Source organism: Bombina bombina, chromosome 5, assembly GCF_027579735.1.
Source record: "Bombina bombina isolate aBomBom1 chromosome 5, aBomBom1.pri, whole genome shotgun sequence".
Classification (NCBI taxonomy): domain Eukaryota; kingdom Metazoa; phylum Chordata; class Amphibia; order Anura; family Bombinatoridae; genus Bombina; species Bombina bombina.
The window spans coordinates 873,136,779-873,161,515 of NC_069503.1; the positions used below are offsets into that span (position 1 = coordinate 873,136,779).

The 24,737-nt window shown below is 38.8% G+C and overlaps 1 protein-coding gene across 3 annotated transcripts in view; it reads left to right on the top strand.

Moving 5' to 3' along the window:
- The window catches only part of MAPRE2 (microtubule associated protein RP/EB family member 2), a 546,785-nt gene that overhangs the window by 304,804 nt on the left and 217,244 nt on the right, over positions 1–24,737 (top strand). Inside the window, exon 1 of one of the 3 annotated variants that reach the window (XM_053715022.1) lies at positions 6,694–7,115. The exons of the other annotated variants lie outside the window; for them this stretch is intronic. Within the exon in view, the coding sequence (XP_053570997.1) occupies positions 6,997–7,115 (119 nt within the window). The 5' untranslated portion in view covers positions 6,694–6,996. Of the gene's footprint in view, positions 1–6,693; positions 7,116–24,737 lie in introns of those variants that run through there. 3 annotated transcript variants of the gene reach the window in all.

Genomic DNA, 24,737 nt, shown 5'->3' on the forward strand with positions numbered 1-24,737 from the left:
TACCTTACAATTTTACCCTGGGACTATGTGTTAAATGCGGATTGAATACCGCACTGATTGTGACAAGAGACGCTCCTGTGTTAAAGTGTTTAAAGCATACAGAAATAAGTTTGGAGACAATTGTGTTATTTAGCCCGTTCTTCTGTGAAGTATATCCAGATATACGATAAAGAGACAATCTTTTGAATAATATTGATCAGTTCTATGAGAGGGATATTTTCAGCCTAAGTGCCCAAAACCTTGTTTCTCGATAGTCCAATGTGAACTATTGATAGTAGCAATGGTCAATCAAAAATAGAGTGGGTAGTGCTAATGGAAGTTTGGTAGAGGAACAGATAAAGCGTCTGCATGTTGCTATGGAGATGGAGTAACGTTATTGTGGCATTTGAGAATAGTTTATATGTGGCTGTTACATTTAACTATGCAAGATAATATTAAAACAGCAACACTTGGAGTTTGGTGCACGTGAAAACAGGGACTTCTGACAAATTCCACCAATCGCAATATAACACAAAGAATGTCCACAGCACCGTCCTTATCCTTTACTTTATTATCTGTTTAAGGCACAGACATTAAAACAGCAACGTTTCGAGTGTCACCACTCTTAATCATGCATGATTAAGAGTGGTGACACTCGAAACGTCGCTGTTTTAATGTCTGTGCCTTAAACAGATAATAAAGTAAAGGATAAGGACGGTGCTGTGGACATTCTTTGTGTTATATTGCTGTTACATTTAACAGTAACATACACCTCTTCTGGCGCATTGCGCATGCGGGAGACATAGGAACGCGCAGGATCAACAGGATCCTGTAGTGGAAGCTTTGGGAGACGTCAGAGAAGGAGGGGTCAGGCGGCCATTTCAAATCGGCCAGATGAGAACTAGTAAGTGTATTTACTGGCAAAGTTTATTTAGATGTAAATTGGGCTACAGTTGTACAAATCGTTAATTAACCAATCTAAATCAGTAATAGTAATTTTTGGGTTGACTGTCCCTTTAATGGCAATGATTAGCCTTGTCTGCCGACTCAAACTTATTTGGCTCCTCCAAATAAGGCGACCGTTGGGTGCGGTTTTTCGATTGAAAACCAATTGCAATAAACAGGATTTTATTTTGTTAAAATTTATAGTATCAGTCAGGGCTGAGAGTGCTGTTAATGCATCCTACATGGATTTTCTTTTGTTCACTACATTGCTTTAGTTTCTTAGATGCAGAGCACCACTCCCATTTACATAATATAGCGAATCACCTCCATATTTGAAATGTATAAACCAAATAGTTTTGCCCCTGTAGTGCCATTGTTTTTGTGTGTATAGATGATTCTGTAGGACAGTAACAGAAATGTCTTGTAATTACAAGGCATTTAATGTCCCCAATTAAGATATCTAATGGTGCAGTGTAGCTAAGACACTGCAGGTTCTAGGTCTGTCATTGTTTAATAGTAGATTCCACACATTTAGAAGCCTTTATTTCTGTATCAATTTATATTATAGTTGATCTGAACCATACAAATAGGGTGTCCAGTATTTTACCAGGCTGTACAGTAAAATCTATACAAAAATACTGGACACTTAAATACCCCTGTCATCTGAATGTAAAGGGCCTTCTATGCCTTTATGCATTAGAAATATGGCTCAAAAAGAAGTTAAACTATGCATTTTCTATTATATGTGTTACAGGCAACCATGGGGGTGTTCAATCATTGCTAGGTGTTTACTATAGGCAGCCAAGGGGGTCACCTCACTACTACATACATGTGTTACTGGCAACCAATGGGATAAAATGACTGCTTAGTTGTGAAAATATATGTAATGGGATCAAGGGTGCGGCCTAAGGTTAAACTTTTGTGTTAAGTCACCAATAGGTTGTCTGGTATTTTTATGGAGCACAGCTAGCAACCATAGTTAGAGTGTGTGTGATTGTGGGTTAGTGTGTGAGAGTGTATGTGAGAGTGTTTGAAAGTGTGTGAGTGCGAATATCTATGTGTGAGTTTGTGTTTATGTGCTATTATACCTTGTGTGTACTCTGCAAAAAAAAAATATTTTTTTGCTTTGCATGGCATGAGTGTTTGGGTTTGGGCTGAACGAAAGGTGGCAACTCTAGCTTAAATGTAATAATAAAAATCTTTTATGTTCCTTTAAGCATTTATTAAAATAAAAATATATATTGAAGGCAACATCTAAACACCTCTGCATAAAAACACAACACTTAGGTAAAAATCTATATATGTAGGCCATTTTTGTTAAAATTTTTATAAGTTATCTGACACAAAATTGTTTTATTCTCTAGAAGTAATATTAGAAATATATATATATATATATTGTATAAATATTTATTTTAATGTAATATAAAACTTACTTAAAAGTGACTGATTACCTCAAGGCAATGTTCTCCTTGATACCCTCAGGTAGATCCTGAAACACTAATATACCCCAACACCTTTTGGACAGTTGGATAAACATACCGAAATAATTCATAAAATAAAATAAAACTGCCATCAAAATATGGTTGTTGTGAGGTAAAATGTAGACAAATGCAATTTATGATTATACTAGTCCTAAAGCCCGTTTACACGGGCCATTTTTTGCAGTACAGCGGTCCCACCCCTTGCTCTCTCTCTCTCCCCCTCTCTTTTGTGCTCTCTCCCCCTCTCTTTTGCGCTCTCTCTCTCGCTCAACCTCTCTTTTGCTCTCTCTCTCCCCTCTCTTTTGCTCTCGCTCCACCTCTCTTTTTTGCTTTCTCTCCCCCCTCTCTTTTGCGGTCTCTCTTCCCCCTCTCTTTTACGCTCTCTCTCTCCCCCTCTCTTTTGCGTTCTCTCTCTCTTTTGCGCTCTCTCTCCCCCCCTCTTTTGCACGCTCTCTCTCCCCCTCTCTTTTGCGCTCTCTCTCTCTCCCTCTCTTTTGCGCTCTCTCTCTCCCTCCCTCTCTTTTGCTCTGTCTCTCTCCCCTTTTTTTTGCTCTTTCTCTCCATCCCTCTCTTTTGCTCTTTCTCTCCATCCCTCTCTTTTGCTCTTTCTCTCCATCCCTCTCTTTTGCTCTGTCTCTCTCCACTCTCTTTTGCTCTCTCTCTCCATCCCTCTCTTTTGCTCTCTCTCCCCCTCTCTTTTTCTCTCTCTCCCCCCTCTCTATTGCTCTCTCTCCCCCTCTCTATTGCTCTCTCTCCCCCTCTCTTTTGCTCTTTCTCCCCCTCTCTTTTTTTCTCTCTTCCCTCTATTTTGCTCTTTCCCCTTTCTTTTGCTCTCTCTCTATCCCTCTCTTTTGCTCTCTCTCTTCCCCTCTCTATTGATCTATTGGTCATTATGGAAGCAGATCTGAGATGTCTAAAGTGAACCTACAGGACTTGTAGCATCAGTTTAACTTGTATTAAAGGGCCATAATACCCAAATATTTAAACACTTGAAAGTGATGCAGCATAGCTGTAAAAAGCTGACTAGAAAATATCACCTGAACATCTCTATGTAAAAAAGAAAGATATTTTACCTCAAAAGTTCCTCAGTAGCCACATCCCATTGTAAAGGATTTCTAAGCAGCATATTAGTATATCTGTCCTGGGACAGCTTAGGGGATGAGCCTCGTGCACTCTCATATTATTTCCTTATTCAGGTTAAAGGAAGCTTACTATGGCCGCATACGGGCAGCGCTCAGGAGCTAGTGGAGGCGCTTCACTCCCAGCGATGACGTGGCGCTAGGTGACGTCACAAGCAAGGGAGCTTTGAAAAAACGTTTGCATGCGCAAAGGGATCTGCTGCACAATAATGGACTGCGCATGCGAACGTTTTTACTAAGCTCCCTTGTAGCTGCCTGTTACACAACACCGTTGTTATCCCTAGAATGATTTCCCCAGTCTCTTCGCAAACATCGGAACTCTGACCCACCTCAGCTCAGCCCCTGTAGCTTATCCTGCACTGAATAGAGGTGGGTCAGAGTTGCGATGTTTGCCAAGAGACTGGGGAAATCATTCTAGGCATAACAACGGTGGTGTTGTGTCGAATATGGGGATCTAAAAATCAGGAATCGGCAATTCCCGGAACCCCGCCCACACATCTCTAACCCGCCTACACATCTCAGTTTGCTAACACACAACGATCGCCAGCCCACCCCGTGAGGGAAACAGTTAGTAGGCACAATGATGGAACGTCATGTCTATATATATATATATATATAATATGATTTTTTGTGTGCTCTAGATAATGTAGCCCATTTCTTTTCACTTCATACGCTACGTATGAAGTGAAAAGAAATAGGCTACATTCTCTAGAGCACACGAAAAATCATATTATATATATAAAAACATGGCAGCCTCCACAGCAACACGTGTGTGGAGGCTGCCATGTTTCCAAGCGTCTGAGCTTGCTCTGAAAAGTCCCAGCTTTTCCAGCACACTGGAAGCGCTGGGACTTACGTCACCAGAGCGCTCAAAAAACGCCAGGCATCTCACTTGCAAGTGTGAGAAAAATACTCCAAGCGAGTTCCAGTTCGCTTAGAGCGCTACCCGAACGCAGCCTATGAAATTTCTTGAGAGTTAAGTCAAATCTCATGAGATCACAGTAAAAGAGTTCATGATCTCAGCACTGCTGATGCTGATTGGCTGCTGTTCATTTCTTCATTTTTTTTTTACCTGCAGCTGGGAGCAGCTGAGTATAACTTTTTACACAGAACTTACTCTGCTGAACTGAGGAAATTGTGAGGTAAAATATCTTCCTTTTTTACATAGAGATGCTCAGGTGATATTTTCCTGTCAGCTTTTTACAGTTATACTGCATTAGTTTCAAGTGATTTAGCATATGAGTATTATGTCCCTTTAAGTATTATGTTTTTAAAAAAGCATACTATTAAAATACGGTAATTGGAAAGGGATTAAAAGCCAATAAACATTTTTTTCTTGGTCACTTTTATTGACTACCACTGTAATCATGGTTATTTTATTTATTAGGCTCTTGTAGTTATATCACTGAATAGACTGTGTTGCCAAATTTTCAAATGAATAAGTTTTTCTTGACAAGCTATTTACATATGTTATTAACAAATAGTCTCATAGACTTAAAGGGGTCGGGTGAAGTAAACAAAATTGTAAATACAGGTGGCCCTCGTTTTACAACGGTTAAATTTACACCGTTTCAGAATAACAACCTTTTTTTCCAGTCATGTGACTGCTATTGAAAAGCATTGAGAAGCAGTGCATTTATTAAAATAGCCAGTAGGTGGAGCTGTCCGCTTGTGTTGCAGCAAAGCCAAGCAAGCTGAAATTAATCAGTTTAACCAGACCTGAGCTATCGAGCAGATTTCAAAGGAACAAGATCTTCCTGTCTATAAATCAGTCCAGATTGGAATGCATAGAAAGAACTGTTTGCAGAAAAATGCAAGTGAAGTCTGTGTTGTGTGATTATTTTATTAGGTTTATAATGCTGTTTAGCATTTAAAGTCTTCATTTCAAAGCTTTAAAAATAATGTATTAGGTGTTACTTATGACCATTTTGAGAGGGGCCTGGAACCTATCTCCCTCACTTCCCATTGACTTACATTATAAACTGGGTTTCAATTTACAACGGTTTCGATTTACAACCATTCCTTCTGGAACCTAACCCAGGCGTAAACTGAGGGCTACCTGTATTTTAAAAATGAATACATTGACACTATAGTATGTACACTATATTGATTCTGAAAACAATATAAAATAATACTGGAAGTGATTAATCCTCTTGGCATTTTGGTATATGATGTGAGATATGAAGGATATTAAACCCTTACATTGTATTTATTTAAAGAGATATGAAACCCAACATTTTTTCTTTAATGATTCAGATTGAGCATGTGATTGTAAACAACTTTCTAATTTACTTCTATTATCAATGTATTTGTTCTCTTTGAATCTTTTGTTGAAAAGCAGGGACATATACGTAGGAGCTGCCCCATCTCTGAAACACAATGTAGCAGCAGTTTTGCAAGAATGTTATCCATTTGATTACAAACTAGATGACAGCACTCTTCCCTGCCATTTAGTGCTCCAGTTGACTACCTAGGTATCTCTTCAACACAGAATCTCATGGGAACTAAGCAAATGTAATAATAGAAGTTGGAAACTTTTATTTAAAATGGTTTTTTGCTGAGACATAAGGATACTTATTTTTCAATACATTAAATAATTATCATTTGGATCATTTAAAACAGAACCACACATTAATACCAAGGAAATTAGTAGGAGTATATTTTCGCAGGAGTTTAATACATTGTTGTTATAGCTGCTAAAAAGCAAAATTCCCTGCTAGAAAAATCTTGCTACTGAATAAGATGCGTAGAGCTACAACGTCAGTGATGCTCTGACTAGAAATGGTTCCTCCCTATTGGGCTGGACATTTTCTTTAACCCTATTGGTTTCCAGTGTGTTACAGTCTTTTCCGATAGTGAATAGGTTATTTTTCTTTTTTCTTCTTCATTGAATAGATCTTTGTGTGCACAGCTGCATATCAAAGACGAACAGACTCAGAGGAAATGGTTAGAGGAAAGGCAGGCTGAGCTGTAGTTTTAAGTGGTGCAGCAATGAGAGAGGGAGGGGTCGTGTATGCAGTAAGCAGAGGGGGAGGTGGATTATCAGGTGGTGCCTGAGATGCCAGATGTAGCTTTGTTGCACAGCCCTCCCCCTCGGCTTTGCATGCATTGGTGTGGTCGCACTGCAATGGTGCTCTCCCCTCTCTCTCTATATATATGTGTGTTAAAGAGAGCCGATGAGTTAGCTGGTTGCCAGGACAACAGTGCTAGTCATGTGACCAGGATGCTGCTCCAGGCTGATTTGACGTCAAGCTATAGACTGAGCTAGAGAGAGAGAGGAGGAGTGCGCTGCTGGAGCTGTTGGGTAGCAGACTGTATTTGCATGCACTAGAGGCGGTGAAACAACATTTTACCTGTCTCCATCACTGCGTGTTTTTTTTGTGTGTATAGATATACACCTTTATTTTTCCAATCATAGTGCATTCCTCCTCCCCACTGCTGGGTCAGGTCCAATGCCGGGTCCTACCCAAACGCTGTCCCCAAATGGAGAAAACAACAACGACATCATTCAGGATAACGGGACCATCATTCCTTTTAGGAAGCACACGGTGCGAGGTGAACGCTCTTACAGGTAATGATGATTGTTGAGAGCATTACGGGGCAGGAATTAAATATCTCAAATGCAATTGTGTTTTGTACATGTAAACCGTTTTAGAAATAAACATAATGGGTAAAACATAATTTGTGTTTTTCTATGTCTAATTCGTGTTTCTGTATATGGCTCTAATAGTGTGTGTGTGTGTGTGTGTGTGTGTATGTGTATATATATATATATATATATATATATATATATATATATATATATATATATATATATATATACATACTGTACATTCAGACAGATATTATTTATATATATATATATATATATATATATATATATATATACAGACACACACATAATATGTGCCTGTGTGTTTAAGCACCCACATAATATTTTTGTTTATGTCCTTGTTTTAGCAATGGATTTACCTCTTGAGTGCTTTTGCAATAAGTAGCTGGCCCCTGCAGCAGCTAAGAAGGATTTAAATATCATCAGGCTTGTGTGCTACATTTGGTTCTGCCATTGCCAGAGGAAGGTTATTATGTAATTGTAAAATGCTGGACAGCTAGAAGCTTCCTGTGGTAACAAAGCTGTTCAAAATGAACATAGTCTCAGAACAGCATCATATTAGAGCTGTGGCCATAACTGGCAGTGTTTTACACCCAGATGATGAGAGAACCATTGCTGCATCATGTATCTTGTATTGTAGTAAGGTACTTACATTAAGTATCAATTAAGAAATATGCCCAACTGCTATTCTGGATCTGATTCACTAAGTTTTAGAGAGATGCCTTATGTTTAGTAAATCATCCCTACGAATTTGGTGTATCCAAACTGGACAGATTTTTTCTTAATCCTGGTTTTGTTTTTGACATGTTAGTGAGTTTAGGGGAGTGTCATCTTTCTAAAGCATCATGGTCATTTTTTTGCACATGAGGAGACCTGATGGTTGGCAGCAGACAGGACACAACATCTTGCATCTCATTAACCTCATCAATGATGTGTCAGTCTCTCTATTTCATGTCTGCTCTGCGGTGGAAGGAAGGGCTGGAATTTTAAGTGAGGTTATGCTTACTGGTAGCATCAAGCCGTTGCTTTCTTTGGCTTGTATAGCTGTAGAAAAAAACGGAAGGAAATGGACAAGAGGAGACAGCTTTTGCCTGCACTGATATTCACAAAATAAATAAATAGCAGTCCTTCTGGGGCTGCAGTTTGAATGAACCAGGTTGCAAGGGTTATATATCAGTGCAGGGTTTCGATAATGTGGGCCTTGATCACAGAGGTCAGTGGGTCATGGTTGTGCTTTTGTTTTTTTCTTTTTGTGTACATTTTTTTGCAGTAGTATTATAGATTTTAATCTTAGACATTGACCATGCATTTATATATATATATATACAATTTTTTTAACATAGTATTTTTTGTGACAGTATGTTGTAGCAATGATAATTGATATCATAATTGGAGTTAGATGAAATTAGGATATAAAAAATAATTGCTTCATAAATGCCTTTACACCAAAAGCTGATTACTGAATTTGAGATTTCCACTAGCCCAAGACATGTAAAACCAGGTTCAAGAGTAAATATTTCTACTTGTATATTTAATTGTCACAAATATACCAAATCCATATTCAAAAGTAAATATTCTACTTATATGTTTAATTGGGTGCGCTGGTATCTTTTCTTCTTTTATAGTTTCCTAATCAGTGATATTTTCTATCCCTAAATCTTTGTGTGCCTGCAGATCCTAAATCTATTGCATCAGTACCTTTTTTGTTGTTGTTGAAAATGTTCCCTCTTGGCAAGTGTGATTTTACTACATATTGTTTTGCTGGTGGTGTGTTTGTCACAAGAAGCAAGGTGAGCTTTGTACTATGAACTGGAATCTCTAGGGGGATGGAGTGGGCTGGTTTCTTTGTCACTGCTGCAGGGTCTGTTTTGATGAACAGCTTGGAATCTCCATTAGTATATGTGGAGACATGCATCCTGTGAAAAGCTCATTAGTCTTTTTTTATACGGAAAATAAAAAGCAAGTCTGTTTGATCTAACGGTAGATTTCTCTTTCAAGAACACATGTAACTAAATAGTGGATTTTAAAATTGTATTAGTTTGGTTCTAATTCAGTGAGTGATTAAAACAGCACACAGAGGGAGGGAGAATTGCCATATTTGTTTCATATTTTTTTTTTTTTAAATGGACATGCAATTGCAAAAATATAATGCTCTAAAGTGCCTGCAGCTATGAGTTTTAACCAGTGCAAAGGAGTTAAACACATAGTTAAAGTAATCTCCAAAGCAAGCTAACTGAACACATCTCATGAAGCAATGACAAGAGACATATGTTCATAGCTACCGATCACCACTAAGTAATGCCTTTCTGCTCCTGAGCCTACCTAGGTATACTTTTCAACAAAGGATAAGAAGAGAATTAAGTTAATTTGGTAATAGAAGGGCTATAATAGTGTTAGTACCACTGGGAACCTGCAGAGTGAAAAGCACCACTGATTCAATCACAGCTCTAGTCACACGACTCAGCTGTTTAAATATTGCTGCTGATTGGCTCAGCAGCAGTTTCCACTCGCGACCAGCAGTGCTCTGCGGCACTTCTTCTGTGTGTTTAACTCCTTTTCAGGTGTAAAGCAAATAGTAGTGCCGGTTTGCTAGTCTTAAAATTAATGTTTTCAGCTATTATGGCCCTTTAAAATCTCTCACAATTTCATGCTGTATCTGAATCATAAACATTTAATTTTACTTTCATGTCCCTTTAAGATCTGCTCTAGATGCTGCCTGTTACTCCTATAATGATTACTTATAAATATAAAAAATTTAAACATACAGTTTTGTAGAGAGAAAAAAATAAAATGAATCATTATGTAGCTGTTAATTGATTGCAACTTCCACATGTGCTATACACTCTCTCACAGCTGTACTGTAGTTCAGGAAATGCTGACGTCATGAATACTACACTAATCTAATTTTATGCTGGACGTGCTATGTCTTCCCTTTTAAACTTCAGGTTAGATATGTGGATCTAAACTAACATTGTAAAAAACTGAAAACTTTTTGGGAGAAAAATGAGTCAGGTTTTGTGCGATTAGACTGAAATCTGCCATAATGTTGTGAAAGGAATTTAAGATTGGCTCTGATTATTATTGTATGTCTTGTGATTCCATAATTTAGTCCAAAAATGTATGTTAATATATTTCTGCTGTACCCAGGAATAAGCACTTGAGTTTTAACGTTTGACTGCCAGAGATCTGCAATACATTTCCATGTAGTTAAATAGGGATTGCAAAGTCAAAATTAAACTTAAATTATTCAGATACACTATGTAATTTCAAGATACATTTCAATTTAGTTCTATTTTCAAATGTACTTGATTCTCTTGGTATCCTTTGTTAAAAAAGGAATATGCACATATCCTACACTTCTGAGAGATAGCTGGTGATTGGTGGCTGTGCTAATTTGCCTCTTGTCAGTGACACACCAGATTGTGTGGCTATCTCTAATTAGTGCATTAGTGCTCTAGAGCTGACATTAAAGTGATGGTAAACTCTCCCCTTTTTAAAATCAGTTCCTGAATGTAAGTGAAATTTTAGATGGAGTTTCATATCTGTATTAAAAAGTAAGTTATAGCGCAACTTCATTACAACTGATGAATTAAACTAAAATATCACTAACATTTCAGATCTGATTTTAAAAGGGGAGAGTTTACATCACTTTTACTATGTGTTTAATCCATTTGCAAGGTTGAACCACAGTTATTTGCAAGCAATAGGTTAAACGGACAGGAAACTCCAACATTTTCTTTCATGGTTCGGAAAGAACATACAATTTTAAACAACGTTCCAAATTACTTCTATGATCAAATTTGCTTCATTCTTTTGTTATCCTTTGCTGAAGGAACAGCATTGCACTACTGGCAGCGAGCTGAACACATCTAGTTAGCCAATCACAAGAGACAAATGTGTGCAGGTACCAATCAGCAGCTAGCCCCAACTAGTATAGGATATGTGCATATTCTTTTTCAGTAAGGCTTACCAAGAGAACGAAGCACATTTAAAAATAGAAGCAAATTTAAATGTGTCTTGAAATGACTTGTTCTATCGCAATCATGCAAGTTTAATTTTATCTTTCCTATCCCTTTAATAATAAATACTGTAACATTAGAGCATGTTCATTTTGCACTGTTATATCCCTTTAAACTGCTGTGTGGAATTGCAGTAAAAATCTTTCTATTTTCATTGTAATTGCACCATAAATCCTGTCATTTTTTTTAATGTATTTATAGTAGGGCTTCAAATTACCATTATTTTCATAATCGATTAATCAGCCCATTATTGTATATATATATTAAAAAAAAAAATTAAATACAATTTTTTCATATATTTAAAATAAAATCCACAAACTGAGTGTTACAAATATAAACTTCAGAATAAAACTTTAGATTAGCAAATCGATTTGTCCATTTTTTAAGCAGCAATACACATTATAATTAAGCAAAACAAAACCATGAATTGTTTGAAAAGAGGAAGGACTAGAGGTAGACTATCACTGTTTATAACAGTCTGTTCCAAAAAAAAGGTTCCAAAAAGTTTGCATTAAAATGCAAAAATGTCAATATGTCCACCTGCTCCTGGCTGAGGCTGGCTCTCTTTTTGCAAGCTATGTTGCCTGCAGCAAAAAAGTGCTCAGATGGTTTTAAGGTGCAATTTAGTTAATCTGTAAAGGTAAAATACCCAAATGATATTTAAATATCTACATGCAGTGGCAAATAACCATCTATTGGGGGGAATATCTAGTCTGCTCTTAAAATAACAGATATATACTTAGAGGTTGAATCTGGTACAATTTATCTAGAAAATAATTTTTTTTTATTAAAGGGATAGTAAACAACATTTTTTCTTTTTTAAAACTTCTTTAAAAATAGTAGATGTTTGTAATAGGAACCTATTAACGATTTTTTGCTGTTTTTCTGTAATTTCTAACTAACATTTAGTAATCTGCCAAACCCATTATCTACCTTGCTATGCCGGTCCAGTTGCGATGTTCTACCTAGGTAGAAACATCATGGCATCCCGCATGCGCATTGTAAGCCTTCTTTTGCCAACGCATGCTCCCCTGTGTCCTATCTCCTGAGGCGCGTCACTATCCATACGCCGGATGAAGAGCAGACATGAAGATGCTGACGTCGATGTCGGGGGGCGTGGCAGATCCGCTTGCAGAAGTCTAGCAGTGATCAGAAGGAACAGATGAAGGAGCATCATCATCATCTACGATAATATTGATCTAGAGGAGTATCCAAACTTCCCCTAGACTAATGAGCATATAGTTATGTTATATTAATACAAGGCAAAGGGCTGTTTTGACTGAGTGCGCATGCAAGTCCATTTCATTACTAGTGCACATGCGGGTCTATTACTTTACTAGTGCGCATGCGATGTCCCATACAAATTAGTAAAATGAATATTCATAAAAAGTGGGCGAAACTCATGATTGGCTGTGGCACATTTTAATCTTTTTTTCATATGTTCTGCCTACAAAATGGGCGGTCTTTGCCTCTTGTTATATGCAAAAATAAAAGTTATTTCTCCTGTGGTTGGCAGCTTTGTTTGAAGTGCAAAGTAGGCAGATAGTTTTACATTCATATATGAAATTATAATTATGTGTTTTATTTGTCTAGTTTGTCACAGATTTCTAACCCTTTAAAAATGGTCCAAAGCGCTAAGGACTAAATATCAATAACAGGGCAATGCCTTGCACAGTTATCTATACTGTACATATAATCAGCAATAGCAAGCGATCGGCTAATAATTGTGCAAACAGATAATAGTGTGCATCAATTAAAATAACAACTCCCATGAGTCAAGGGGTAAGTGTAAATAATAAGCTCGGCACTATATCATGCAAAGCATAGTCCCAAGTTACCTGATTTTGGGCTAACTTATGAGTGAAGTGCTATTTAACACTCCCATTCAATTGTAAACATTGCTAGACGTAGGCTTTTTTCACGCATCACGTAGCATATGTATTACTAGTTGAGAGTAAAAAGTTTGTGCATGAGCAAAACCCAATGCACGCTAACCAAATATCGCGACCACCTTAAATTCTTCTCCCCATAGACAATGGAACACACAAAAGAGAAAAAAAAATACCTATTGCTCGCTCACTAACCCAACAGGAGTTATGAATAGTTCACATTGCAATGTTCTTCACATACAGAACAATGTACTTTTTATTGTAAATACACACATATATATATATATATATATATATATATATATATATATATATATATATATATATATATATATATATATATATATATATATATACCTACCTATGTATCTATTCCTACAGATATATAGGTTTAAATATATATTTCCATCTTAATGGGAGGAAAGTCAACTGCTTCATTTATTGCTTGTGGGAATTAAGAACCTGGCCACCAGGAGGAGGCAAAGACATCCCAGCCAAAGGCTTAAATACCTCTGCCACTCCCCTCATCCCCTAGTCATTCTTTGCCTTTCGTCACAGGAGGCTGGCAGAGAAGCGTCGGAAGATTCGGACTAGTCTCTTATGGAGGGTAGTACTCTTTGAAATGGGACTGGAATTTTAAGTAGTCCTGTCAGCCTCTCAGTGAGAGCATGGATGAATGTTAAAGTCCGGAGATGCAGGGAGAGTCTTTCTGCGAACCCATCCCGACTCAGATTAACAGCTCCATAAGCAATCAGCGTTGACGAGTTTCGATGCCTGCTTTTCTGTTCTCAAGTCCATGTCAGGAGCGATGCTACTACCCTGTCACACTTGAAAGGCTGTGTTCCTGTTCCACAGCGTCAAATCTGGTAAGCTCGTTTCATTTATACATATATGATAACGCAAGAAGACAGGGTCACAGTGTATCTTCTTTATCTGTGTAGAGTCAAGGGTAATGCCCTCGAAAGGGGGTTATTGAACAGGGGGGGATTTTTATGCATAATATTGTTTATTGTGTTTTATGCTGCGTCATGTGTGAGTTGAGTCAATGTCAGTGTGTAAACAGTCAGATTACTTAGCGAGAGATTGATGCAGGCCTTTTGGCGCGGTTTTCTCTCTATTGCAGGGGTGGTCCGGCATGGCACTCCATGTGACCTGGTGTGGCCTCTTTAACTTCCTCTTTTCTTGACCGGTGTTTGGAAGAGACAAAGCTGTTTCTCTGTAGTCTGGGTCATGGGAGGTGGTAAATGCCCCGACCATTGCGATATAAAGGTGCCATTTAAATTCTATCTAGTCTGCAATAAAGGCGCAAGCTATGGAGGACTCTGATATGTTAGAGGGTACTCCCTCTTTATCTAAACCTATTATTTGTGTCTATTGTGAGGAGGTTCCGGTCGAACCGCCTGCTCAACTCTGTTCCACATGCGTTGACAAAATTACTATATCTAAAAAGAATAAGATATTTAGTACAACTGAGCCTTCCACCTCTGGGGGTTCTCCGTCCCGCGTGGTGCGTTCCTACCACCAGATTTCGCTGATCAGTTACAAACAGCGGTTTCTGCTGATTTTAATGCTTTACCAAGCCCTACTAAGGGCAGGCGAAAGGTGCAACATTGCTATTAGGGATGCACCGAAACAGAAAAACAGAAAGTTTCGGCCAAAAATGGCATTTTTAGCTATTTCGGTTTTCGGTTTTCTTGCCTGTTAGTTTCGGTAAAATTATTGTGTAGCATATTTCAAATTTGATGCTAGCCTAGAGCTGCTGTTTAAGTTTATTACTTCACTTACTGTTCTGCATATGAGTTTTCTAGGATTATACTTTATTTGGATAATTGGTAAAAAAACTAAACCTGTTAAATATGATTATGTTACATAGAACTAAATGAAGAATAATACAGCATATTGATATTTATAATTGTTTTAAGTAGGGATGCACCAAAATTTTGGTCGCAGAAACATTTTGGTCGAAAATGGCATTTTTTGCCTGTTTTTTTTTTTTTTTCTTGGTAAAACTATTGTGTAGCATATTATTGTTTTTTAAGATATTTTTGTCCAATTTTAGTGTGTTGCTTTCAATAAAAGTGTGGGCTTTTTTATTGGCTCTAATTATACAAAAAAAAAACCACTAAAAAAAATAATTTGAAAAAATACATTTTCGGTATCAGTTTCGGTTTTCGGCCAAGTGCATCCCGGATTTTCGGATTCGGTTTCGGTCCAGAATTTCCATTTCGGTGCATCACTAATTGCTATCTGTCCCAGGGGTCATCTACTCCGCTGGATGTCTCGGACAGATTATCCGCTGATGAGGACAACTCCGACTTGTCGGACAACGTCTTTTCTGGGTCGGAATCGGATACTGCTAGGCCTCCGTCTGCGGAGCCAGATTTTAAGTTAAAGATGGAGCATTTGCGCTTTCTGCTGAAAGAGGTGCTTGCTACCTTGGAGGTTCCTGAACCGAAATTGGCGGAGGAACCTTCAATCCCTAAGCTAGATAGGGTTTACGAGGACAGGGTAGTGCCTCAGGCCTTCCTGGTCCCCATTAAGATAGCTAATATTATTAAGAATGAAGGGTAGAAACTTGGTTCATCCTTTTCCCCCTCTACTTCTTTTAAAAAGCTATTCCCAGTTCCGGACTCACAGTTTGAGGTGTGGGGGACCATTCCTAAGATGGATGGTGCTATCTCCACACTCTCTAAGAGAACGACTATCCCGCTCAAAGATAGCTCTACGTTCAAGGAACCCATGGATAAAAAGATGGAGTCCATGTTGAGGAAGATGTTCCAACTCACGGGTTCGTTTTTCAACCGGCGCTGCGGTGGCTGGTGATGCTACCTATTGGTGTGACGCTCTGTCAGCTATGGTCGAGGTGGAGACTCCCCTCAAGGAGATTCAGGAACTAATTAAGGCCTTAGGGGTAGCGCATTCGTTAATTTGTGATGCTAATATGCAGATTATTCGCCTGAATGTTAAGACATCAGGTTTTTCTGTTCTAGCCCATAGGGCTCTGTGGCTAAACTTGTGGTCTGCTCACATGACTTCCAAGTCTCGATTGCTTTCCCTCCCGTTCAAGGGGAAAGTTCTGTTCGGTCCGGGCCTGGATTCCATCATATCCATGGTCACGGGTGGCAAGGGTGCCTTCTTGCCACAGGATAAGAAGAATAAATCTAAGGGGTCTACTTTTCGTCCCTTTCGTGCCGACAAGTCTCATCGCCAGCAGCCTGCTGCAAAGTCTGGGCGGTCCAAGGGATCTTGGAAGCCAGCTAACTCTACAGACAAATCCAAGCAGAACAAGAAGCTCGCCGAGACGAAATCTGCATGAAGGGGCGGTCCCCGTTCCGTCTTTGGATCGTGTAGGGGGCAGACTATCTCTTTTTGCGGCGGCCTGGATAACAGACGTTTAGGACCCTTGGGTTCTGGAGGTCGTAGCCCAGGGTTACAGGATAGGGTTCAGGTCCCATACTCCCAGAGGCAGGTTCCTCCTGTCAAACATATCATCAAGATCAGAGAAGAGAGACGCCTTCCAAGGGTGTGTGAGGAATCTCTCATCTCTGAGTAATCGTCCCAGTCCCTCTGGCAGAAAGAGGTCTGGGATATTATTCAAATCTTTTGGTGGTCCCAAAGAAGGAGGGCACATTTCCCCCAATTCTGGACCTAAAGTGCCTAAACAAGTTTCTGTCAGTTCCTTCGTTCAAGATGAGATGATCAGGTCGATTTTGCCCCTAGTTCAAGAGGGGAAATTCTTGACAACTATAGATCTGAAGGATGCTTACCTTTGCATTTCTGGACCAGCACCTCCAGTTTGTGGCCCTACCGTTTGGTCTGGCGACTGCCCCAAGCGTCTTTACGAAGGTCCTGGGAGCTCTGCTCGCGGTAGCGAGAGCCAGCGGTATTGCAGTGGCTCCTTATTTGGATGATATCCTGGTCCAGGCTCCGTCCTACAGTCTTGCGGAGGATCACTCGAGGGCTCTTCTATTTCTCCTTCTGTCCCATGGGTGGAAGAAAAACAAAGGAAAGAGTTCCCTGGTCCCCAACAACAGGGTGGAATTCCTGGGTACGATAATAGGTTCTTCAGCCATGAAGATACTCTTGACAGATCAGAGACATTGCAAGATTGCGTCCAACTGTCTGGCCCTTAAGACTTCTTTAAGGACATCTGTGGCCAGGAGTGTGGATGTGATCGGGCTCATGGTATCCAGCATAGACGTCATTCCATACGCCAGGTTCCATCGCAGGCATCTTCAGCTATGCATGTTGAGACAATGGAACGGCGATCACTCGGATCTATCCCAACAGATATCTCTGGACAACCAAACAAGGGAACCCCTCTCTTGATGGACCCGTCCGGGGCAGCTGTCCCAGGGGACATCCTTCTTCTCCTTCTTGAGACAATCCTGGTAGATTGTGACCACGGACGCAGGTCTATCAGGATGAGAAGCTGTTTGGGGTACCAGAAAGGCTCAGGGCAGATGGACTCGAGAGGAATCGAGTCTACGATAAATATTCTGGAACTTCGAGCGATATTCAACGCTCTGAGAGCTTGGCCCCCTCTGGGGTCGTCCTGATTAATCAGATTCCAGTCGGACAACATTACCTTGGTGGCTTACATAAACCATCAGGGGGAACGAGAAGCTCCATAGCCATGAGGGAAGTATCTCGGATTCTGGAATGGGCAGAGACACACAATTGTTTGCTCTCAGCAATCCACATTCCAGGTGTGGACAACTGGGAAGCGGATTTTCTAAGCAGACAATGGTTTCACCTGGGGGAATGGTCTCTCCACCCGAGGTGTTCGCAGAGATCTGCAACAGATGGGGGACGCCGGAGATAGACCTCATGGCGTCACGACTCAACTGGAAGCTACGCAGATACTGGTCGCGGCCCAGGGATCCCCAGGCAGAGCTGATAGATGCCTTAGCGGTGCACTGGGAGTTCAACCTACTTTACATTTTTCCACCGTTGCCTCTTCTACCTCTAGTAGTGGCCCGCATCAAGCAGGAGCTAGCTTCGGCTATTCTGATTGCTTTGTTGTGGCCGTGGAGGATGTGGTTTGTGGATCTGGTGGGGATGTCATCATCTCCTCAATGGAGGTTACCCTGTCGCAGAGATCTACTGGTTCAGGGTCCCTTTCTACACCAAAATCTCGATTCTCTGAGGTTGACTGCGTGGAGATTGAATGTCTAGTCTTAGCCAAGGGAGGATTTTCGGAGAGAGTGATTGATACTCTCATTCAGGCCAGGAAGCCGTTCACTCGGCGCATCTATCATAAGGTGTGGAGGACCTACTTGTCCTGGTGTGAGAAACGGGGATATCCCTGGCACAAGGTAAAGGTATCCAGGATTTTGGCTTTTTTCCACGACAGTCTGTATAAGGGTTTTGCCGCCAGTTCCCCAAAGGGACAGATTTCGGCTTTATCTGTACTGTTACACAAGAAGCTTGCAGAGCTTCCTGACATTTAGTCTTTTGTTCAGGCTCTGTTTAGGATCAGACCTGTTTTTAGAAATTCTGCTCCTCCTTGGAGCTTAAACTTGGTTCTTTAGATTTTGCAGAGGGCTCCATTTGAGCCTACGCATGCGCTTGACATTAAAATTCTTTCATGGAAAGTCCTATTCCTTCTGGCTATTGCATCGGCATGCAGAGTCTCTGAGTTGGCGGCCTTGAAATGTGAGCCTCCTTACCTGGTTTTTCACGCTGATAAGGCTGTTCTCACTGGGTTGGGGTTTCTTCCCAAGGTTGTGTTGAATTGTAACATCAATCAGGAAATAGTAGTTCCCTCTTAGTCCTAACCCTTCTTCTTTGAAGGAAAGGTTGTTTCATAATTTGGATGTGGTTTGGGCCTTGAAGCTTTATCTTCAGGCCACAAAGGAGTTCAAATGAAAAGGTAGTCTCCAGCTGTGGTGAATAAATGACCTTTATTTTACATACAGGGACCAGTAAAGCAACGTTTCGGGCTAACACTAAGCCCTTTCTCAAAGGAGTTCTGACATACTTTGTCTTTATTTGTTGTGTATTTGAGGAAGCGCAGGGGGCCTCTTGCCATGTCTCTATCCTTTTGGTTGAGGAACATGATCCGTCTGGCCTATGAGACAGCGGGGCACAAGCCTCCTCAGAGGGTTACGGCTCACTCAACTAGAGCTGTGGCCTCTTCTTGGGCCTTTAAGAACGAGGCCTCTATGGAGCAGTTTGTAAGGCGGCCACTTGGTCTTGTTTACATACTTTTGCAAAATTTTACAAATTTGATGTCTTTGCTTCGGCGGAAGCAGCTTTTGGGAGAAAGGTTCTGCAGGCTGTGGTGCCCTCCTTTTGCCCTCCTGTTTTTTTCATTCATTGTCCTCTAGAGCTTGGGTATTTGTTCTCACAAGTAATGAATGAAGATGGAAAACATAACTTATACTTACCTGATAATTTCATTTCCATCTGTGGGAGGAGAGTCCACTGCCCCTTGGGGAGTAAGGAAGGTATTTAAGCCTTTGGCTGGGGTGTCTTTGCCTCTTCCTGGTGGCCAGGTTCTTAATTCCCACAAGTAATGAATGAAGCAGTGGACTCTCCTCCCACAGATGGAAATTAAATTAACATTATTTTTTATATTTATATATATATATATATATATATATATATATATATATATATATATATATATAATAAAAAGTACATTATTTTCTAGATGAACATAGGAGAGGAAAATATGTGTTAAACGCATCGGGTTCGCAATTTATTTAAGTCCAATGCGGTTGGGTTAGGGCACATGAATAATTGCTAACTTCAATGCGTTGTTGAAATATTAAATATAAATAAAATTATTTATTTTCATGTGCTATCCAGATATGTACTGTCATATCATTATGCTATGATCCTAATCCTGAAATGGGTTTATATTTGTGCACCTCTTGTATTATATTCTCAGGTTATTTTGAAAGGTATTCATCTTAAAAGAAAGTGTAAATTTCTTGTTACCATCATTAAAAGGATGTGAAGCCGTTGAAGACAGTAGGTATTGCTTATGTGCATTCTACTAATGGCATCAGCGATTTCTCTTAAGGTGATTAAACATTTTGTTTATAGATATTTATTTTAGCGACAAAACTTCACAAATCCAGAAAAGCAATGGCTCCTTAGGTTTTTATTTTTGCTTCAAATGTTTTTATTTATTTTATATACATTTGTGTATAGATTTTTCCTAAAAATATGTTGCTGGGTGCTAAATATTCTGTGTGGCTTTTACGTTTTATATGCATTTTATGAGCCCCTACATTAAAGGGAAACTGAACCCAAATTTTTTATTTAGTGATTCAGATAGAGCATGCAATTTGAAGCAACTTTCTAATTTACTCCTATTATCAAACTTTCTTCATTCTCTTGGTATCTTTATTTGAAAAGCAATAATGTAAGCTTAGATGCCGGACCATTTTTGGTGAATAACCTGGGTTGTTCATGCTGATTGGTGGATAAATTCACCCACCAATAAAAAAGTGCTGTTCAGGGTTCTGAGCTTAGGTGCCTTCTTTTTCAAATAAAGATAGCAAGAGAATGAAGAAAAATTGTTAGTTGCTTAAAATTGCATGCTCTATCTGAATCACTTAAGAAAAAAATTGGGTTCAGTGTCCTTTTAAAGCTTTCTGGGCCAAGAGTGTTGTTCCTGTTGCAGAGAGAAGTAACTCTGGTTATTGATGTTGTATAATGAAGTAACTTTAAGATAAATGTTACAGATGGTGTTTGCACTTCTTCAGTGATACCTTTAGTGGACATTTGAATTTTAAGTTGCCATAAAGGAACAGTAAACCTTATAATTGTCATAACTTATTAAGTACTGTGGGCCTATTCAGCACATTCATTGCTAGTACAGCAAAGTAATTTCTTTCATATAGATGGCGAGAGTCCACAAGCTAGTAACTTATGGGATATACATTCCTACCAGGAGGGGGCAAAGTTTCTCTTTTAAACTCCTCACTATTAAGGCTCCCCAGCCACCCTCAAGCTGGAGCATTTTTCGCCTATCAGCAGAGAATGGTACAGCCAATTGGAAAGCTACTGGTCACGACATTACTTTTTTGTTGTACTTTTCTGGCTGGATTACTACTGCAAATGCCTGGCCTTCCTGCTTTTGGAAGCTCGGCAGCCAGGCAAAATCAAAAGCGAACATAGGAGGAAGCTATTGGATTGGACAGCAACCTTCTCATGTGGGATTTATAGGCATCCTATTTCTTTGGTGTAGCAGCAATGAGTATGAATGTGTTTTATTGCGAAAGTCATCTTTAGGGCACACAGTAGATAAGTTATAACAATTTGTTGTTTACTGTCCCTTTAAAGGTTCTGTATGATAGTGCTTGATAAAAGCAAGTAGCCAGCAAGAAAACTAAGGAAAATGAAGGTGTTTGTTTATAGATATATGTACAATTAAAGGGACAGTCAAGTCCAAAAAAACTTTCATGTTTCAAATAGGGCATGTCATTTTCAACAACTTTCCAATTTACTTTTATCACCAATTTTGCTTTGTTCCCTTGGTATTCTTAGTTGAAAGCTAAACCTAAGAAGGCTCATATGATTTCTAAGCCCTTGAATGCCGCCTATTATCACATGCTTTTTTATTTGCTTTTCACACAGGGGAGAGCTATTTCATGTAAACCATATAGATAACATTGTGATCACGCACGTGGATTGTAGCAAACACTGCACTTGGCTAAAATGAAAGTCAATAGATAATTAATAAAACGTCATGTGATCAGGGGACTGTCAGAAGATGTTTAAATACAAGTTAATCACAGAGGTAAAAAGTATATTAATATAACAGTGTTGGTTATGCAAAACTGGGGAATGGGTAATAAAGGGATTATCTATATTTTAACAACAAAAATTCTGGTGTTGACTGTCCCTTTAACCAAAACATTGGGAGTCAGGAGTAAAATTCCAGAGCCTTGACTTCCTGGTTCTGGGGTTTTGGAAAGCTCTGGTTTAAGATAAAGAAAACTGACTACATGGTTTACTTTGCTGACCTAGATTATATTTCCTAGTATTCCTACGCAATCTACCATCATCCCTTGCCTCATCTATTTTGGAGGTCGTTTTTGTTTTTCTCTGCAGTTGTTTTGCGAGTTATCTAATAAAGGTCTCTGGTGGTTATTTAAAAAAATCAATTGTTTGTGAAAATAAACTTTAAGAGCAATAAACGTTGCTGCAGTAGTTAATTGTGAATTGTTTTTGTATATATCTTGTGACCGTCATGCACTGTGTGTGCATCCTCCTGATGACTAGACAGCTCTTCATGCAAGCTTTGCAGAGAAATGAAGCTAGACACACCAAGATTTATAACTCAATATTTGCTTTTCTAATTTCTTGGCAGTCAACACAGATGTCTGAGTTTTTCCCTTCCAGCCAGTACCTAAATATAAAGCTGCACTTGTAAATAGGTAATATAAAAAAGCCTTTTGTTACAAACCTGACAATTATGTCTAAGGTTGCTCTTCTCTAATCAATAAGTATAACAGGATGTTCCCCTATTATCCACCTCAGGTGTGTCCAACTGTTTAACCTCCTGGAAAAAAAAAAAGGAGGCATGTTTGTTTTATGGACAAGTACACAAAGTAATATAAAACAAATCTTTGTTGTATTTTTTTATACTGAACAGGTTACTGTAGTCTTCACAAATCTTTTGAAGCAACATTGTAATGCGCTGGGACAGTCAACACCAAAATTGTTATTGTTTTAAAAAAATAAATAATAATAATTTACTACCCATTCTCTAGCTTTGCATAACCAATATTAATATATTAATATAGTTTATAACATTTAAACTGCTAAACATCTGCCTGTTTCTAAGCCACTACAGAAGGCCAATCACATGCTTTTTTTATTAGCTTTTCACAACAAGAGACTGCTAGTTCATGTGGGCCATATAGATAACATTGTGCTCACTCTGGTGGGTTGTGGATGACACCTCAGTAATTGGCTAAAATGCAAGTCAATAGATAATCAATAAATAGCCAAGTGGTCAGGGGACTGTCAGAAGAGACTTAGATAGAAGGTAAAAAGTATATTAATATAGGTTAAAAGTATATTAATATAACCATGTTGGTTATGCAAAACTGGGGAATGGGTAATTAAGAGATTAACTATCTTTTTAAACAATAACAATTTTGGAGTTGACTGCCCCTTTAACAATCTTTTTTTTTAACTGTTTCATTGTAGATTTGCTAAAAAATATGCCAGGGCCTTACATGAACAGCATAATTCAAAGTGACGTAGTGTTACAAAATAATGAAATCCATGGAAAAGTATGTGTATTTATGAAGACAAAAAAAATGTTGAAGAAAAGTTCTGTCTTTTACTGGCAACTCCACTGCCCTCCTAATTTGCTCTTCCTTGAGCTACTCCCATTTCCTATTTGGACAGGTTTTGATCATGCCTGTCAAGCAAAGCTAAGCTCATAACGTGTAAACGTTATTTACATAATTAGCTAAAGTTTATGTTACCAAATAGATAATACAGCCTTCCTCCTAAATGCTAAACGGTCTGTCTGCAAAATACTTTTCAGCAGTGCTAAATCGCTGATCATAGTCAACTGGAAGTGGTCCAGAATCTCATCTTTCAAATAATGGCAATGTGTGAAATTCATATCATTGTAAAATGCATTCCTACTTTATCTACTTGCAGACCTCTTTTGTTACATTTCTCCTTTTAATCTGTTGTCAGCTTAATTAGCTCCTCTCTGGATCTTATTGTTTTTTTCCCCATTTATCATTGTTCTGCTCAGTTTAATATTTGGCTAAACCAGTACAAATAATAAATACAACACAGCTGAAAGCAAACACCTCTTGCCAGTGGACGATATGTATTATAATATCTAATGCTGTACTAGTTATTACTAGCTATTTAGTGCTACGGAATTTGGTGGTGCTATGCACATAATAATAATAATTGTTATCTTCCAGACTATTTGCCTGGATTTTTTGTATTATAAAATGTTCCTTTTAATGTTTTATTGAAAAAATTCTTCTGACATTCCTAGGATGGCATTTGCTTATCAGGTTGCATACAAATACGGCAAAGTCTTTTCCTTTATGCTGTAACAAGCACAGAGGAATTAAGCATGTTCCCTTTGGCTAACAGCCTGCAATGATGGGAATTTGGGTTTCTGGCTATAGCCATTGTTTTAGCAAGTTATGAATGTATAGCATAAGCCCATAAGGCTTTTAAATCTTACAGAATATGACAGCCTTTATATCCCTTAAGAAAACTGTTCCTTACCTCTGGGGTATGTTAAACATAATACTCTGCATTTCTTAAATCACCATTTCTACAGTTGTTTTCATCTATTTTATTTGTCTTCATTATCATGTCCTATTTGCTGATAAAGAAAAAAGTTGTATAATGTTCCTTGTACGTGTAATAGACAAAAACTGTTCCAGAAAGATTGATGCAATCCGTGAATATGCTGACACATCACTAAAAATATTTGTATTCATTCCATTTACACATAATATAGATAGGGTTATCTGAGAATTCGTTCTACACTTGGTGAACAAGGGCACACAGGATCACTTGTAACGGGTGTGGTGAAATGCTTTGATTTATTGTAGAATAATATGCTATTGACTGCATGCCACAGTGGGCCAGTCCTCAAGACTTGCTTCACACACATTTAACCTTGTTTTATCAGAAGAGAATTTGCTCTAATCTACAAG